This window comes from Nanorana parkeri, unplaced genomic scaffold (genome assembly GCF_000935625.1).
Source record: "Nanorana parkeri isolate BGI_ZX_2015 unplaced genomic scaffold, ASM93562v1 scaffold692, whole genome shotgun sequence".
Classification (NCBI taxonomy): domain Eukaryota; kingdom Metazoa; phylum Chordata; class Amphibia; order Anura; family Dicroglossidae; genus Nanorana; species Nanorana parkeri.
Window position 1 is genome coordinate 313,285 of NW_017306960.1, and position 18,811 is coordinate 332,095.

The 18,811-nt window shown below is 40.1% G+C and overlaps 1 protein-coding gene across 2 annotated transcripts in view; it reads left to right on the forward strand.

Moving 5' to 3' along the window:
* The window catches only part of OSBPL10 (oxysterol binding protein like 10), a 277,812-nt gene that overhangs the window by 95,842 nt on the left and 163,159 nt on the right, over positions 1-18,811 (forward strand). For both annotated transcript variants that reach the window (XM_018563756.1, XM_018563757.1), the window contains exon 3: positions 5,479-5,552. In XM_018563756.1, the coding sequence (XP_018419258.1) occupies positions 5,479-5,552 (74 nt within the window). The remainder of the gene's footprint in view (positions 1-5,478; positions 5,553-18,811) is intronic.

Genomic DNA, 18,811 nt, shown 5'->3' on the forward strand with positions numbered 1-18,811 from the left:
GGGGGCAGAAAGTTTATAATATATTGCGTGCCCAGAGATGTGGCCTTAGAGTGAGTCACAACTAACAAAACTAAGGGTGCAGTTTGATAATAGTAATCATAACACATGCTCTTACCTTTTTTTCGCCCCTTCACCTGCTAAATCTCTGTCAGTTACCCTGAAAGTCCTTGGTTACACAAGATCCTCCTGTCTCGAGGTGTCTGTGCTAATTGGTTGTATCTAGCACTGAATTGTGGAGGGTTGAGGGAGAGTCATATGTTTTACCATACCTACTGTAAATGTACCCCCCATACTAAAAGGGCAGCAGTAGTTATTTTATGTGTTTTTGAAACTGAATGTTCCAGGTATTTTACTCAGGCTCCAATGGTGGATGGGCAGTGGCTGCACTGGAACGGTAAGATCAACTACCTTATGACGCTTGTTAGCAAACTGCAGCCTTAGTTTTCTGAAATGCGACTAAGTACAGAGTGACTTTATGCCTCGAGAGCTGGTAACTGCTGCTTAGTTATTCGTCTTTTTTTCTTGCATTGTAAAATCAACCATGTTAGGCTTATAACAATTATAACAAGATCTTGTAATAAGAGTTAGTGGAGAATTTATACTTCTGGCTGAAATCCCTCCTAAAGTCTCTAGTTAACACATAGCATATTAACTCATTTGGAAAATGGCCTACAGAATTGCTGCAGAACCAACATCCCCTGAGAGCTCACGCTCCCTTTTTATCAACCTTAAGCTCGAAAACCATAAGAGGTTGGTAATTGACAGCGTAATTCTATTTTAGCATCACAATGTTATTGCGAATGTTGCAGCTAGAATGCCTTATGAGTGCAATTGTGGTCACCTCCTTTATTGTTCTCTCACAAAAAAAGAAATCCTTGTTGGCTTGCAATTAATCTAGAAGCTCTTTGGCCTCATTTTGTTTATTTTTATTTCAAGTTGTCACGTCTCTTAGCCAAAACAGATATTTACTCTCTCTTTCATTCCTCTTTACTCTTTTTTCAAATGCATTGTCATTCCAATTTGAAACTCTTTTTAAGAGAACTCACACCTTAAAGTGACATTAAACCCCCAGATTTTGTAACATAAAACAATACTGTAATGTGTGCCTTACTGTAATCCATGATTGTTTCCCTTCTCTTTGCTGCTCTTCCTTTTAAATCTGTATCTCTTCTCATGCTGGGCAGAACTTCTTCTGTTTTGCAGCAGACTGCCTTGTCTCTGAAATGGATACATGGTGTCTGTGTGTAGGTTTGCAACCTGAGCCAGCACTACAGGAAGAGGCACTCAGCTGCAAAGGGAAGTTCTCCCCCAGCATGAGTAGACATGAGGATTTAAAAGGAAGAGAGGCAAAGAGAAGGGAAACTACCATGGATTACAGTAAGGCACACATTACAGTATTGGTTTATGTTAAAAAATCTGAGGGTTTAATGTCACTTTAAGGCATAGAACGCCCTCAGCACACATTCTTATCCATTAGTAGATAATAGGCCAGAAAATCCACCTGTGCTTGTCCAGCACCGACATTCCCCAACCATATTATCCAGTGTCCATAAGTGTCGGACATTTGCTTGTACGTGGTCAGATCCTGGAATATCTGTTTATGCATACATGTGCTAACAATACACACCATCTATACATGGAATGAATATAATATAAAATAACTATTATATAATTTGCTAGACGTTTCTATAGGAAAGCACAGATACTGTATGCTTCCTAGTCCTACGTTTTTAGTACACCTTCATGTACTTGTTGGGACACACTTGTAGCTGCATACACATGTATATCTGTGAAAAATAAGTCAAGGCAACTGGACTTGCTGTATTTTTCTTGAAGACGTTTCACTGTACATCCGACCAGCCTTTTCAATTCAGAATGACTTGTACAAAAATTATCTGGGAATAAATATGGTGAATGTTGCTCGAATCCACATACACAGATGTATGCATACACATGTGTAATCCTGGGTGAGCACCTACCCAGGAGACTAGACTAGTCTCTGAATTCTACAGTTGGGCAACTAACACCCTGTGAAATAATACTACTTTTAGAATTATTTTGTAAATAGCACAAAATAGCCATCTCACCCTCCATCCAATGCTGGCTAAGAAAGGGGTGATCAGTATCTTAAATGAATAAGATCCAAGTCTTTATTGTATCTCTTTAAAAACAAAGCAGTTTGAAACCTAGTATCTTGACATCTAGAGCAGCGTTTCTCAACTATTTTTCAGTCACAGCATAAAAGTATGCAGAATCTCGAAGCACCCCAGTCTAAAATGCAAAAAACATACAGGTAAAAAATATTACTTTTGGTTCCACCCCCCCTAATCTATACCAGACCCTCATGCTAGATAAGCTTCTGGTATAGATATTAACCACCTCAGTAATTTCTGCACACACATACTATCTGGATTTTTGGATAGAAAACTACTTCAAAACCCCAAACAGGTATATATTTTCTGAAAGTAGAGGCCTTGTAGAATAAAACAATGGTAGCTGCACTTTTTTATGTTGCGCGATATATACTCAAATGTTTATCGAAACTATATTTTTAGAAAGAAAACACTTAAATGAATTTTAGTGCACGGAAACACAATTTAACACCCTTTGTTTTGGTAAAGTATAAAATATACCAAAAATTTCAAGTTTTAAAACTGCGCTTGCTTGTGCAATGGCAAAAAACGATGGTACTCAAAATTGTCTATAGGTATTGCTTTGAAAGCCTTACCGCTCATCAGTTTAGAGGTAACAGTGAATTATGGTTCTAGAATTATTGTTCTCACTCCCAACGTTCGTGGTTATACTGTCTGGCGCAATCGTCGTTTACATACACATGCATGCCCTATGCACACATTTTAATTTGTATGCAGATGGCAGGGGCATTAGGGTTGGTTTAAATTTTGTAAAATTTTTATTTAGTTTACTATTTTTTAATTTTTCTTTCACTTAACTTTATTGCTATCACACAGGGCCTAACAAGCCGTTATGGGAGATTGGAGGTGACAGGTACTCTTTATGGAGACATCAGGGGTCTGTTAGACCCCTGATGTCTTCCCTGGCCTCCAATACAGGGGACCGAGCGCAGCATTGTTCTCGATCACCTGTGTAACCGGCACGTCAGCCGGCTTTGTGACAGCTGTGGGCAGGAAGTGATGTGAGTACAGCACTTCCTGACTCACTGATCCCAGAGCAGATTGGGGAATGGATGTTCCCCGTTCTGCTCCTGCTCCCCGCCCTGAGTGCATTTTCCATGGTCCCGGGTCACCCCAAAAAGTGGCACCACTTATGCAGCGTGAATAGCCTCCCAGATCACTTGTAAAGAACGAGCATCACCTGCTAAAAAAACAAAACAGCAGCAGCCATGATCTTGGTATAACTACTTCAGGACCAAGAACGTATATATACGTACGGCGGTCCTGAAGTAGTTATGATGGATGTATGTGACGCTTTCTGTCCAATAAAAGGGACATATTTATCTTTACTACTGAGTGCTGGTGATTTCCTGCTTCTTCTGGGATGCTAAAACACTGCAAAGACATTGCGAAAGCAAGCAACTTTTGTGTATGAAACCTACTGACCATTTCTGGCAGTCACTACAAATACCACTTGGTCTATGGAACCATGTGACTGAATTTCAGTATCAGACTTCCTTTATCTGATGGTCAAAGCACAATCTTTTTTAAATGATTCATCCTTTGCTTTAGCAGCCTCCTGCCATTTCAATGTCAGATTTCCCAGCAGGCATCGGCTTCCACACTCCAAATGGAGGAGGGTGGACCTGCCGGCATGTCATAAGGGACTGGCTGCATGAACCCAGAAGAGATAGCCAGCTCCTGGTGATGCAAGGAAAGAAAATGATGGCGCAGGACCAGGCTTGCGACAGGGAATTGGCGTATCACAGCAGGACACTGCCAGATTGGCTATGCTTGTGTGTAGGGATGCACCAATACCGATACAAGCATCGATATTGGCGGCGATACCGAGTGTTTGCATGAGTACTCGTGCAAATACTCTGATACATAAGTTATAATATTAAAAAAAAGAAATTTTTTTTTCCAGAACAGTGTATTATTGTATAGGTATGCAGAAGCTGTATCCAATTCTGCATACCTGGCTTATAATATAATAAAGTTCTTATAATATAAAGCCAGGTATGCAGAATTGGATATAGCTGTGCCACACTACAGAGTGTTCATGTTCTTCATAATATTAAGAAACTAACCTAAAATCATGATTTTGTATTGCTTTAGAAAAAATGTGACCTGTCCCTTTAAGAAAAAGTATCGGTAATTGGTATCGGCGATTACTTGAAAAAAAGTATCGGTACTCGTACTCGGCCTTAAAAAAGTGGTATCGGTGCATCCCTACTTGTGTGTATTTTATTTGTGGTTAACTAACTACAAGGGTAAGAGGGAATCTTAAAAAAAGAAAAGCACACGGGGGACAGCGGCGCCCATGGAAGCCCGTGGCGGCGGAAGGGGGTGGGTACAAACCGGTACAAACGATCCGGTGGCTGTATAGATGCCAGATCACTTGTATCTTAACAGCCATCGCCAGCTGTTTAAAATGACACCAAGAACACGGCTTCATATTTACGTATTGTGGTCCAGAAGTGGCTAAGTAAACATGAATAATTAGGAATACATTTATGACTACCATTGTGATACCTGCAGATACGCATTTATACACTACTCAAACCTTTGAGTTTCACTAGTATATATCATAGTCATTCAATTAAATACTTTTAAGCGCCTGCCGCTATCAGAATACCTGAACAGGTTTGCTGCAGCCACTGTCTAGCCGAATTCGAGCAGGGTATGGCCAGCTTAAACTATTTCAGGACTACTGAAAGAGAGCAACATTAACATCAGGTCTTGTTGTCAAGTACTTCTAATCTTAGTAGTAATTCATTTTTAAGGCATGAGGTATTTATACAAAACCGTGTATACAGCAGGAACATGGTAGTGATCTCTTGATTTAGTAAAATCACAGAACAATGTGCAAATGATATAACATATAGTAACAAATAAGCAGTGAGCTTTCTTCGTTCTGAGTCATGTAACCTGGTAAGAGATGAAAATGATTGATTTTTAGGGTTTACTGGGCATCATTCCGTTTTTTAAATTTGATTTTTAATGAAACTGTACCAGAGAAATATACGAGTTGTCATCCCTAACCTCCTACTGAAATGCTATTTGCCTGGTAGCCTCCAACCTCACTTTCTGAGTGGCTAACTTGTAACAAGCCTTCAGCAAGAAAAGTAAGTACAATCGGAGCTTGTGATTTGCATACTGGTCTCAGATCAGACACTCAGAAAGCACTGAAGCCTTTGAATCGGCTCAACAGCCAGGCAACTTACATTTTTAATTGAAGAGGTTAGCAGTGGCACCCTAAAAACAGTTACTCAGTGACAACAATAAGTTATACTAATCTTGGTAAATTAGTGTTATTTATAGTAATGTTTCTTTACATTTACAGCTGCTGATTCCAAGGAGCTACAGTTCTGGTTGACTCAGCTTCAAGCATGTGCCAAATACCATACTGAGACCAAGGTAAATAGCCTTTGTTAATAAATTATAATTCTGCTATTTATACTAAGACCCTCTAATGTGAATGCAGCTGATATGAGCAGACTATAAAGAATACATTATGTAACGGTCAATTACCTGTAAAGTACATGTCAAATTGAGCTATTGATTTTCCAAAGCTCTGACATGCATACATGTAAACTCCATACAGAAGAAATTAACACATTGAGCTCAATTGCTTCAGCTTCATTTCACCTTGCAATGCCCTATTATGAGTGCAGACCACAACTTTAATAGACGTGCTGCCATTTGAATTACATTCTAGAAATGTGTAAATGTTTGAGGATTGGCACAGTGTTCCTTCTCTCTAGTGCTCCCATTGTGATTTCAAACACATTGTGACTATGGAAGAGGAATGCTGTGGCAGCCCTGAGATGGCCAGGCAATGTAAAATAGACTTACTACACATTTCTGATATGTAATTCAATTTACAAAGTTGTTATGATGCCAAGGATGTTATGAGAACCTATTAAAGGTCTTCAGAATACCATTTCCGACTTTATAACACTAAACCCTTCTGTAAGTGCCAGCAACACTGCAAACAGTGCTGTATGTTGCTATGTTATAGATACACTTATACTTTATTTTGGCAGTAACAGGGCTATAGAAGCAGGGAATGGGGAAAGGACCTTTGTGCCACTGCAGTACGGTTGTATAGTTGAATACAGGGATGCCCAATAAATAATTAACCTGTAGCTATGTCCGTTAGTAAATCAATCCCATATTGACAATCTAAGTGTGTGCTTATGGTTGTCTTTACTCTAAATGGCAGACAATTTTACATCATTTTAACCTGTTTTTTTAGTTAACCTTTCTTTTGAAGAAAAAATATTGCATTCTTTTTTCAAAGTCTAAGTTATAAAGATTGCCTCCAAGAACAAAACTTGTTCCCCTTTGAGAAGAGGCGCTTAAAAATGCAGATTTGATTGTTCAAATTCTTTATTGGAGACCACAGTATAGGCAATAAACTGTTTAGAATAAGAACCCTAAAGATGACACAAGGACACATGAGGTTGGACGAGAGATGATTTATGCTTAGACTGCGTAAAAGTTTTTTTGTTGTTGTACTGTGAGAGCAGTAACAATGTGTAATTCCATTCCTCAGATAGTGGTATCAGCTGATAGCATCAATACATTCTAGAAACTCTGAGGCCACATTCACACTGAGCGATTCGCAAATCGTGCGTTTGTCACGCGATTTGCATTTTGCGTGATATCGCGCGTTTGCCGCGTGATATTGCGCAAATGGTTGCATTAAGCAACCTAGAATCGCGGCAAAATCTGCTCCAAAAAGGGTCCTGCTGTAGCGACGCACGACCCGGGACAGCGACGGACAGAGCCCCATTGAGATGCATTGGAGAGCGATATCGCGCAGTAAATACCCGCGCGATATATCGCTCAGTGTGAATGGGGCCTTAGATGAGTTTTTCAGTTCACAGAATATGCAAGGATATGGGAACTGTTAGACACACACACACACATATACACATATAATAGCCTAAACTTTGGTGGACCTGTGTACATATAACCTTACCAACTAAGCTACTATGCTTTTTAAACCTTGCCTTTAAAAAGCAGAGGAAAATAAATCAGAGTGGAATGAGAACATACAAGGTCATTCACAAAAGGGTGAAGAGTGTGGAGAAGGCAGGAGAAGTGAACAATCTAGGACAACATAACTGAACTGGAAAGTGAGCTGAATTGGAGAACTTTTCCAAATCAGCTATTTTGGCCTAAATTGTTCACTTCTCCTGCCTTCTCCAAACTCTTCACCCTTTTAGTGAATAACTCTGATAATTATCAGAGTTATGAGAGTTATGTTTACACTTATGTGGGTAAACTGGCAAAAAAGGAACATTTCCTTCCTGTTTTAAAAAAAAAAAGAAAGCACAAATTTTCCACGCTCTCTTCACCTTTTATTGTAAAAAGTCTGTTTGCAGAGCTCAATAGCTCAAGATGAAATTTACACACACATGCTAGTATGCAAACAGTTTAAAATCTTATCTCTGGTCAACACTTTGTTTTAGATAAATTAGGGAATTGTTAAAACACCTGTCTCTATTGTTTTCTTTTTGTGTGTCTGTAATAGTGTCCATAAAAATACATTTCAAACAAAAGTTAAATCAATCATGTGATTTATTAGATTTAACTTTTAAGACTAAAGGCAGATCGATTGCAGATTTATTGATTGCTCCATCTGAAGGCTAATCTTCAAATATCAATATTTAATACAATGACAAAAATACTAAGGCACAAGCATTTAAAAATGTTCCATCAAAATTGCTTTAAGGAAGAACTCTGGGCAAAATTGTTCTCAACCCTTGCAGTGGGGCTGCCCCATGCACTGCAAGGGTTAAGTGCTCGTTTTTGTCTAGGTGCTAAAAAAAAGTTATACTCACCTGAACCGCTGCTTTTCTGGTCACTGAAGCCTCTTTCCTCCTACTCTGCAGCATTGGAATGTTTTTCACATCTATAGTTTGTGTATAGAAGGTTATGATTCACAGGACTTTAGACCGTTGCACGGAAAAGGTACAGAGAGGCTCCAGGGACTTGTCTAAGAGGTGTCTAAGAGTATAATTTTTTTTAACACCTAGACCAAAACAAGCACTTAACCCTTTAAGTGCAGGGGTAGCCCCACTGCAAGGGTTAAGAAGAACTCTGCCCAGAGTTCTGCTTTAAGGTGACTTCTGCGATAATAACTGAAAATATGGCTCTGTAAAAATGCGCTAAACTTTCCCTCTAAAATGTGGCATTTTACTGGATTGTGTAGGCTTCATTCAGTGCATTATAGCTGACAGCAGTTTGATGCTGGCCAGGAACTCCCTGTATACTTACACTCAGCTGACAGCTGATTGATTAAATACCGTTATGAGCTTTCTGGAACCTTACATGCTCAAGAGGCGACAGAGATTAATGTGATGTTAGATGAGGTGTTTTCATCTATTTGAAATTAAAGTTTCATTTGAAAAACATGAGAAGCTTTTTCTTATAAAGGCACCAAAGCTCCACTTCCATTGCAAAGGATGTTAAAGCCCATTTGTACTCAAAACATATTTATTGCGATCCCTTCCTACCACTCGCCTCTATGCCATTTTGATAGGCTTTTGTTTCCCCTTACCTTGTGTCCCTCACCACTGCTGATTCCAGGTGGGGGGACAGCGAATCCAGAGTTGCAATGGCACCTGAGACCGCCGGTCCCCTTATGCTGATGTCGGCCCTCTTCTGAATCCTAAGAGGACCCTGGCCAATGGACATCCAATAGGAAGTGTCCATGTCATGCATGCGCTAATGTTGACACTCAAATAAGGACCCAAGCAGGAAGTAACCAGAGCAGGTGAATACTTGGGGCTGTGGCATCACGTGACCGTGGCTTAAGGTATGTAAAAGAGGGATTTTAGATCTGCAGTTGGATGTAAACTCTAACTAGATTTCCTCTGAGTATCATTTACAATTGCCTTTTTTTTAAAAATAGTTTTCACTTTTTCCATCCTTTATTTTTACCTAAGTGCTGCTGATCTCCTCCAGATCTTTCAGCCCCTTCCTGTCTAAATGCACTTGCTCCAGTGACAGCTAAATGTCAGTGCCCAGGGTGGGCTTCGTAAAGGTGGCAACAATGGAGCAAGCCTACCTAATGTGAGTGTACTATCATGGCCAACTTGTTGTCACCAACATCACATGTGACAGGGAGACAGCACAACCAACACACGTGGACAGAGTGTTGTCACCCTATAGCAGGAAGTGCATGAGCAAGGCCCTTTTGAAAGGATCCCCAGGAATTGTTTTAAAGAAAGCTGCATAATTAACATGATTAGAAAATACTTTTGAAATGACATTAACATGCTAAAGCGTATATTTATTTTATTTTTTTTACTGGTATTTATATAGTGCCGAGAAATTACACATCGCTTTGTATACTGCACATTCACATCAGTCCCTGCCCTCAAAGAGCTCACAATCTAAGCTCCCGATCTCACATGCATACATACAGGGCCGATTGAGACAGGAGCCAATTAACCTTCGAGGATGTCTTTGGAGTGATTTAATCACTGGTGTTACATCTACTGATCTGCATGTCGTAACTGTCTCCTGTAGTGACATGTAGGTCATCTTGAGGCACCACTGAGAGCTGTGGGGGACCCTGGAAACTGAAGTGTCGGTATCCCTGTGGACTTCATAGAAATATTTGTACAGAATGGAGCAGTGTTCTAGCAGTATGGGCAGCAGGACAGTATTCACTTGCTTATTTCCTATGTATGCATATTTCAAGTTATTTGCAGTAATAAACAGGGCCACTTTAAAGGAAAACCTGCATTCTGTACTATGAGGAGCAATAGGTAGTTTTGTCTCCCCTAATTTCAACAAGGTGCTTTATGAAGGTAGCCCACAGGTCTGACCTTGCTCACTTTAGATGTTTTGCCTCTGATGAAAAAGCAAATATTGTTCATAACTTTCCCCAATGAAAAAGTATAAGAAAATGGTCTCAGTGTGCTGTAGCAGTGAAATAAACTCTGCTCATAGCTTTTATGGCAAATACATAGCAGCATGAGGGAATAGAATAGAGAAAGTGAGCTATAAATATAATGGAGGATGGTGAAAAGGGAAGAGAAGCAAGTAAGTCATATATGGTTAAACAAAATGAAGCAAATTCTGCTGTTGACATACAAGATAGTAATATTAGACATCTATATAATGAGATGCATGCTAGGTACTGTTATATGGGTGTGCAGCAGCATTTAAAAGAGCACTCCATCAAAACTTTTAATGTATTTATAAGTCCCCATTATGCTCCTTCTCACAATACATCTGTGCGTTTGACAGCTGTATTTTGATGCCCACCTCCTCCCCCACATGAAACTGTTGTTTCCAGTGAATTTTCTGGGGCTCCTGGCACTTTAAACCCCTAGTAATAACCTCTTTTCCAAAATTGGCCAGCAGCCTTTATTGCCATTTATACATTTTACTCACTACTGCACTGTGGTTAACTCAACTCCTATTTTTACCCTGTTACATTGATGGTCAGTGGGCAGCCTCGACATCTTAATAAAATCCCCCTGTACATCGGTGGCCAGTGGAAAGGGGACAGAAACCCTTATGAAAGCCTCCTTACCAATGTAGCCAATGTAAATGCTCCTATTACATTGGTGATCAGTGTAAATGCACCCCTGACATTTCTGGTAAATAATAAGGGCAGGATCGTTAATAAATGCCCCTTTACATTAGTGGATGGTGTAAATGTTCATGGTAAATTAGAGGTCAGTGTAAAAGCACCCAGTACAATGGTAACCAGTGTAAAAGCTCCTTTACAATGGTAGATAATGTAAATGTTTACATTAAATCAGTGGTCAGAGTAAATGCTCCCTTACATTGGTGGTTATTGTAAATGCTCTCCTTACATTGGTGCTCTGATGCCCATTTACTTTAAAGGCCAGTAGAAAAGTGGTCCCTTACACTGGTGGAGAAATGCCCTCTTCTAATAGAGATCAGTGGGAAAGTGCTCATGTATACTAGTGGTCAGTGGACAAGTTCCTTCTTCTTGTGGTAAGCAGTGAGGTGTGCCTTTACATTGCTGGTCAGAGAAGTAGAGCTTCCCTACATCAGTGATCAGCTGCAGGACTAAAATTATCAGTGACAGTCGTGTAAAAACACCTTATTCAGTGTGGTGTAGAGGAGGAAAATGACAATGGCATCAGAACTGTGCAAGTAATGGTGGGGACATCAATTCACACACAAAGTAATCTGATGTTTAGAAGCCTGTATACCTGCCACATGCCATTTGTTTTGTCATTTTCTTGTGGGGGCAGACTAGGTAGAAGAAGAGACTCTACCAGCCTCACCTAGGAAGCTAAGGGTGTAACAAAGATAAAACACATTCAATAGACAGAAAATGCATGGCAATAGATTCATAAACACATCCCTGAGAAGCAAGGCTGTATAACAATTCAAAAGTGGATATCTTGATCATTTAGAGTACAGACGTTTGTAGGCTATTTAGCTATAATTTTGCGCTGAAGTTGCTAGAGGGCCAGACCATTATAAGTAGGGAAGCAGGTTGTTTACCACGACAGTAGAAGTGATTTTTTTCTGAAGATATAGGTAAACAACACGATTTAACAGCCTTTGAACGTGGGATGATTGTCATTGATCTGAACAGCGGCGTGTTTCTCCTCACAGCCGCCAGTGACAGCCAGCAGCCTGAGATGCCAAAGCGACCCAGGTGGCCCGCACAGCATTAGGGGGGTGTCCTTGCCGAGCCCCCCTGTGCCCCGGGCCCCATAGCGGCCGCCTGAGTCGCTATGGTGATTGTTCCGCCACTGCTTGAGAGGTCATTGAAGCCTAGATTTCCTGGCCATATTTACCAGCGTCTGTATATGCTGATTGACTTGACAGTATCTCTTAGGTTTTTATTTAGTACACTGTTACAATTTTTACAATTACAGCATTTAACAGAGTCATCTTCAAACTGAAGGGGCATCTGCAGGCTGAAGGCTAATGAACCTCTAGCTTGCATTTGATAAATATGTAATAACGCTGCGTAAATTGCCAGCACTGTATAAATACCAATAATAAATAAATAAATAGCTGACATAGTGCTCACATGTTTGAGAATCACTCTGACTGGTTGCCTAATGTTAATGGAGACTGGAATCTGTCAGTAAGAAATGGGTCTGACAACAAGCAGCCCCAAAAAGTGTCATCTGAGAGAAGTCAATATTAATGTAGGCTAAGCTGCAGGGAAATGTCAATCTACAATTTGTGGGCAGGAATGAATTTAAGGATAACTGTCATTTTTTTTACAATTTGTGGCAATTTAAGCATGTAAAGTATTTTTTCTTATCAAGGATAATTATAACTTAATGTGTGATGAAGCATACAGTAGCTGCCAGAATAAAACCAGTAAGTCCAAAGTGTCCAAAGCTCTTAAACACCAGGCCAATGGATTGTTCTCTTCACTCTTACCCCTAGAGTGCATTTGGGATATAGAGAGGCAAAGACTCAGTAAGCTATAGTTTTGCATGATAGTGCAGCCAAATAGCGATTGTGCACCTATTTATACTGTATTACAGCAACTCTGAGTACTTTTTTAGTGATAAAATGTGACCCAAGAATTGTTGCAGAACTTGGGCTAAGGGATATATCCCCCCAACCAGGCAGCTGCTTCTTCTGCATTTGCACGAAGACAATATTATTTCTTAAGGTCCACACACCTTGCGATAATCATACGATAATCGCGGGAAATCCCGCGATGGTACGATTATCGTAAGGTGTATGGAAGCCGTGCGCCCTCTACTACTGTTTGAAAACCCGCCGAGCATCGTACGATGTTCGGCGGGTGTGTAGCATGTTCGTACGATAAAAGCCGGACGTGCCGGTGTGCGCAAGCGCACACTGCCCGTTCGGCATTGCGGTCATCGGAAGCCCGCCCCTCAGGGGGCGCGGCTTGCGATCATCGCAAGTACGATCTGCCTGTCCAAGATAGGCAGATCGTACATTTTTTTAAGTACCTTACAACCATCGCAACACAATAGTCTTGCGATGGTTGTAAGGTGTGTGCCCAGCATTAGAAGCTGTTTGGACATATAGTAGATGGCCTCTCCAAAATAGGAAACTGCCAAGCAGGTAGAGTTTGCAGCAGTACAGAAAAAAACAACACAAAAAAGCGCCAGAGAGGACTGCTCAACCAGTACAAACCAATGTACACATGAATATAGTCAAAATCAAAGTCTGTTTAAAATTTGATAGATGAAATAAAAATTGGTGCATGAATAAAAAACACGTTTAAAAACACGTTTATAAAAAATGTCTGTAGGATGCTGCCCTAAATCAGCCAGGGAGACTGTAAAATCTAGGTATCTGATGAAGGGGGCGTGACCCCGGAAACGCGTCATCACACATCACACAGTCTCCTCTGCTGACACATATACACGGCTGTGCAGCTTTCATAGACTTTTCCTTGGGTCCATGGACTTAATTTTTATATTTTTTTATACTTCAATCATGAATTTTGTGAGTATGTTTTATATTTACCTTCAATCCTGATCTTAATAAATTTGTCTGCACCAGGAAAGGCGCCCCTTGTTTGTGTTTTTTCCCTAGAGTTTGCAGCAGTGGCTGTGCGGATTTGGCAGGATACTTTGTGGGCAAAGGAATCTTTTAAATGCATAACTGTATAAAAGCTGTTATATCTGCAGTTATCCTTTATGAAGAAGCCCCATGCTATCTGTGACACTTCAACTTCAACAGAACATGTAAAACTACTGTATAATGGAGAAAGGTAGGCAGAGGCAAGCATTAGAAACAACAGGACCAAGGATAAACATAACTTGCATAGTTTGCTCCACAAGTGCATATTTTTTATTGTAAATAACCTTTATTACTCAGAAAATATCCATCTCCTGGTAAGAACAGCAGTTCTGTAATCTGTGTTTAGAATGACTGCAGCTCTAATTATTCCCACAATTGGTTGTTCTGTTACTGAGCAGTCTAAAAAGAAATAATATAGCGGTTTGACTCAATTTAAAAACCCCTACCGGAATGTTTACTTTTTTTATAGTAATATAGACCCCAGTGAGATTCATCTAAGTACAGCAAATAGGCTCATATAAATTAGAGGAACAATAGTTTTATAAATCCACAAGGTACCATTATTGCAGTGCTGAAGATTAAAATGATTGCTTTGCATCAGTGCAGTGTAAATATATCCATCTGGGCTGATGCTTTGCTCAAATATATGAAAAATAAAGCAATAAAAATATAACTTATGGGCTGTTGTGCCAGTGAATCGCCAAGGCTTTTTTTTCATAATAAAATAAAATTGGAACATTTAGAGGGCATTTCTTTTCAAAATATATGTAGTGTTTGCACAGTAGGAAAAAGCACAGGCAAGACAGGGAGCAAAGCAATATAATTAAAGTGTATGTATAGCCAAAACCTATTTTTTTTCTAGCTTCACATAGCGTAGAGAAGCGATAACATTCCTGTCAATTTATTTTATGCTGTCTGTGTCCTGTTGGGGAGATTCTACTTCCTATATTGCAGATGCAACACAAAGTGAGAAGAAAGCTCTACAATGCCAGGGGAAACAGGTGTCTTCATTGGAAGATTTACCCTCACCCCTTGGTTTGGCGCAACACTAAACAGTGGTCTTCAAGATAGATTGAGAGGGGGAATCTCCACAGTGGGAACACAGCAATCAAAACCCGACGGGGTTCCAATATTTCCCTATTCTATCTAAAACGATGAACTAAAAGTTTAGGCTATGCATACCCTTTAAAGAAAGCTAAAACTTAGAAAAATTCAATGATCTAAAGAGCAAACATACTACCTAGATTGTTGTTCCTCTTTTTTTTTCTAAAACATGTATCAATCATACTTTAATAAAATGTCTAAAGTATACCTAAATCCAAAACCTTTTTGAGCACGACCAGGTAATTTGTTTGCCATCTGTGTCCCATTAGAGAGATTTCCTTTGACTTTATGCCCTGTAGCCACAACAGTAAAGGTGCCCATACACCTTACGATTAAAACACGATTTTCTTCTGGAATCGCGTTTTCGTACGATAATCGCACAGTTGATGGGCAGTGCACAACTACAATTACTGTACAACCGGTCAACTTTTGTCTTTCCAGCAGGCTAGAAAATTTTGATTGAATCGTACGAAATTCTATGGATTAGTGGCGTTTGCGTACGAAAAACATTGCAACAAGAAACGAAAATCCGTTCTGTCAATCGACGAAAACCGGCCAGGTGATATCGCTAACGAACGCTAATAGAAATACACAATGGTCTGTGCATGATGGGCCAGTTGTACGAAAATTGAACGACGGTTCAATCATCGTATGAAAATAATCGTGCGATAATCGTAAGGTGTATGGGCACCTTTAGTGAGAAAATCTATTCAGTAAGAGAAAACTTATAAGTGAGGGAAAATTCCATCTTAGTTGCCACCAGAACAGTTGTTCTTATTGGAAAATAAGAACATTTTGTAGTTTTCCTCACTTTCAGCCCTGGTAACATTGGTCATCAGGACAAAGAGAGACTAAATCTTCCTAATGGGGGGACATGACAACAATAACAACCTAAAAGGGGTCTAATCCCTCACCACTCTATGTAAAATAAAAACAGTTTTACATACACTTTAACTTTGCTTATGGTGACAATTTGCACACATAATAAAATGCACATTTAGGCCTGAGGATTACATAAAACCCCCAAAATATTATATACAGGTCTGTTCACTAAAATGTGAAGAGCTTGGAGAAGGCAGGATAAGTAAACAATCTAGGACAATATAGCTGATCTGGAAAAATTCTCCAATTCAGCTCACATTCCATATCAGCTATGTTGTCCTAGATCAGGGGTAGCCAAACTCCGGCCCTCCAGCTGTGGTGAAACTACAAATCCCATGATGCATCTCTCTTTGTGAGTTATGTCTGTGGCTGTGAGAATCTTGCAATGACTCATGGGATTTGTAGTTCCACCACAGCTGGAGGGGAGGAAGTGTTTTTTTTAAAACAGTTGTGTGTCAATTAATGTGCGACACAAACATTTTACCGTGAATCTTTGGGTCTGTTTTGTGGCCAAAGGGACAGCTATAGTTTTGCATGATAGTGCAACCAAATAGCTATTGTGCACCTATTTATACTGTATTACAGCAACTTTGAGTACTTATTTAGTGATAAAATGTGACCGGGAGTCATGTCTGTGGCTGTGAGAATCTTGCAATGCCTCGTGGGATTTGTAGTTCAACCACAGCTGGAGGGCCGTGGTTTGGCTACCCCTGTCGTAGATTGTTCACTTCTCCTGCCTTCTCTAAACTCTTCACCCTTTAGGGCCAGTTCACACCACAAAGTCTGCGTTCCAGAGCATTCTGGAGCGCATTGGAACACAAGCCGGCTGGCTCCCTGTGTTCAGGGGGCGGGAGGCAGCCTGGCGGTGCATTGAAGTCAATGGCACCGTAGCCATGTCCCCGCCCGCAGTGCGATCGCCAGCACACGAACGTGTGGCACCTTAGTGTCTGTGTTCTAATCCAGTGTGATATACAAAAATAGTGCCAGAGCATTCAGCCTCTGGATCGCATTGGAACGCAAGCCGGCTGGCTACCTGTGTTCAGGGGCGGGAGGCAGCGTGGCGGTGCATTGAAGTAAATGGCACCGTAGCCATGCCCCCGCCCGCAGTGCAATCACTGGCACACGAACGCGTGGCACCTTCTGGTACAGTGTTATCTGCATTGCAGCATTTTTGCAAGGAGCCGGCCGGCCGGCTGGCTTGCGTTCTAGTGTGTTGCAGAGGCTGAACGCTCTGGAACGCAGACTTTGTGATGTAAACCGGCCCTTAGTGAATAGACCTGATAGTTTCTGAAAGCAAAGGCCCTGTAGAATAAAATAGTGGCAGCTGCAATTTTTAATGTCGCACAATAATTGCGCTACTGTTTATTTTACAATATTTGTCTGTAATCAACATATTACTGCAAAACATAGGTGGGAATACAGTCTCTCTGTCCCCATGGGAAGGTTTCCCCTCTATTCCTGCTCTGGAGGCAACTCAAAATTTTGGACTTCCGCTCACTTTCAGTCCCACTGACAGTGATCACCAGGACAAAAAGGGAGGGTGAATCTATCTACAGGGGACAAAGGCAGTGATAAAAACCTGGCAATGGTTTCAAACTTTATCCAAGACTTTAAATGGTTTTGGCTTTAAATACACTTTAAACATGTATAAAAATGTCAAGGCAAATTCTGTGTTCGATTTCATTCTGCAGAAATATATTTTCAATATATTGAATCATCTGCTTTATTTTTGGTATGCCATGGTCTGTGAGGAGAGAATTCAGTTTGTAACTTCTTCAGACTACAATAACGCATCGGTAACAATGAGAAAATGTTTTATTTATGACTGCATGTTGATACAACGCATACTGTCTGTTCCAAATATCTGCAATCAACTATATTTCACAAGCAATCACAGCCAAGATGATTTCTCTGCAGTTTGTTTCTGCTTCATAGCAGGTCCCGTTCGTTCCCTTTCTACTGTCCAAATTGAGATGGTTTACCTTAGGGACTTGAATTATGATTACAAATAAAGTACATAAGTCAGAGTACAGTGGCAACATCATGGTACCATGCGCAGCTTTTAAGCCATTTGGCATCAATCAGATCATACATTGTTCCAAAGACCTTCATCTGTTAAAGTTTAATTGTCATGCTAAATATAGCACTTCACCACCATTTTCTGCCTTTTTAAAGTAGACCTGGCATTAAAATGTACTCCTTACAAGTATAATGCATTGATCGATTAGTTATCATTTAATACTTACTGAGACAGAGTTGTAGTTAATCATGATGTTGAACAAAAGTAGCACTAGAATTTGGTCATAATTGTAAAGCATAGTGGGGGGAATTAACAACGCTTCCTGGAGTGAGTGGCGTTTGCTGTATTAACAAAGCAGATAGCCCTGTTTTAGGTCTATCTGGTCCACCCGCGCTAGTTTCTACTTCATGGTGAAATAGAAAGTGTTACAGGTCCTGCTCCTTATTAACACCTGGCAGACAGCTCACATACCTCTCTCTGCTTGTGCAGTGGACACACTACGTAGAAAGAGCCTGAATATAGCCATGGAAAACTCCTTTCCCTGCCTATATGTCAGGTTGGTAAACCCGGGAAATGCGTAAGGTTAACAACCTTCCTCTTGCTCTCAAGTTGGGGGGTGATGCAAAGGAAGCCAGAGCAAGCAAGCAACTTTAGCTCTCCTGCTCTCTATGCTGTCCAAATAGAGCAGATCAATCCTAATGAGCTAGGGCTTGCACTCCCTTTGTTAATAAGGACTAGGATCTGCTCCATTTTTTCAGTTTAGAAGAGTGGTGCAGGCTTTATGTATAACTTGTAATTTAATGGAAGAATGCAAAGAACAGAAATCAGAGTGCAGATATCAGAGTAAAGTTGTTTTAATGGAGCTTTTTTTTAGCATTGTAATTATTGCTTGACATTGTATACTAATTAATACTTAATTTTGTGACCATCATAAAATAAAAATGTCCATGCAATAATAACAAACATTATTAATACTGCATGTAAATGTAATTTGAGGCATTAACCCAAGATACCAGTTCTTTTAAAAGAGGCTGCACTTTTTGTATTATTATTATTATTATTATATTTCTATACAGGATTTATATAGCACCAACAGTTTGCTTTACAATGTAAGGAAGACATTACATTTACAATA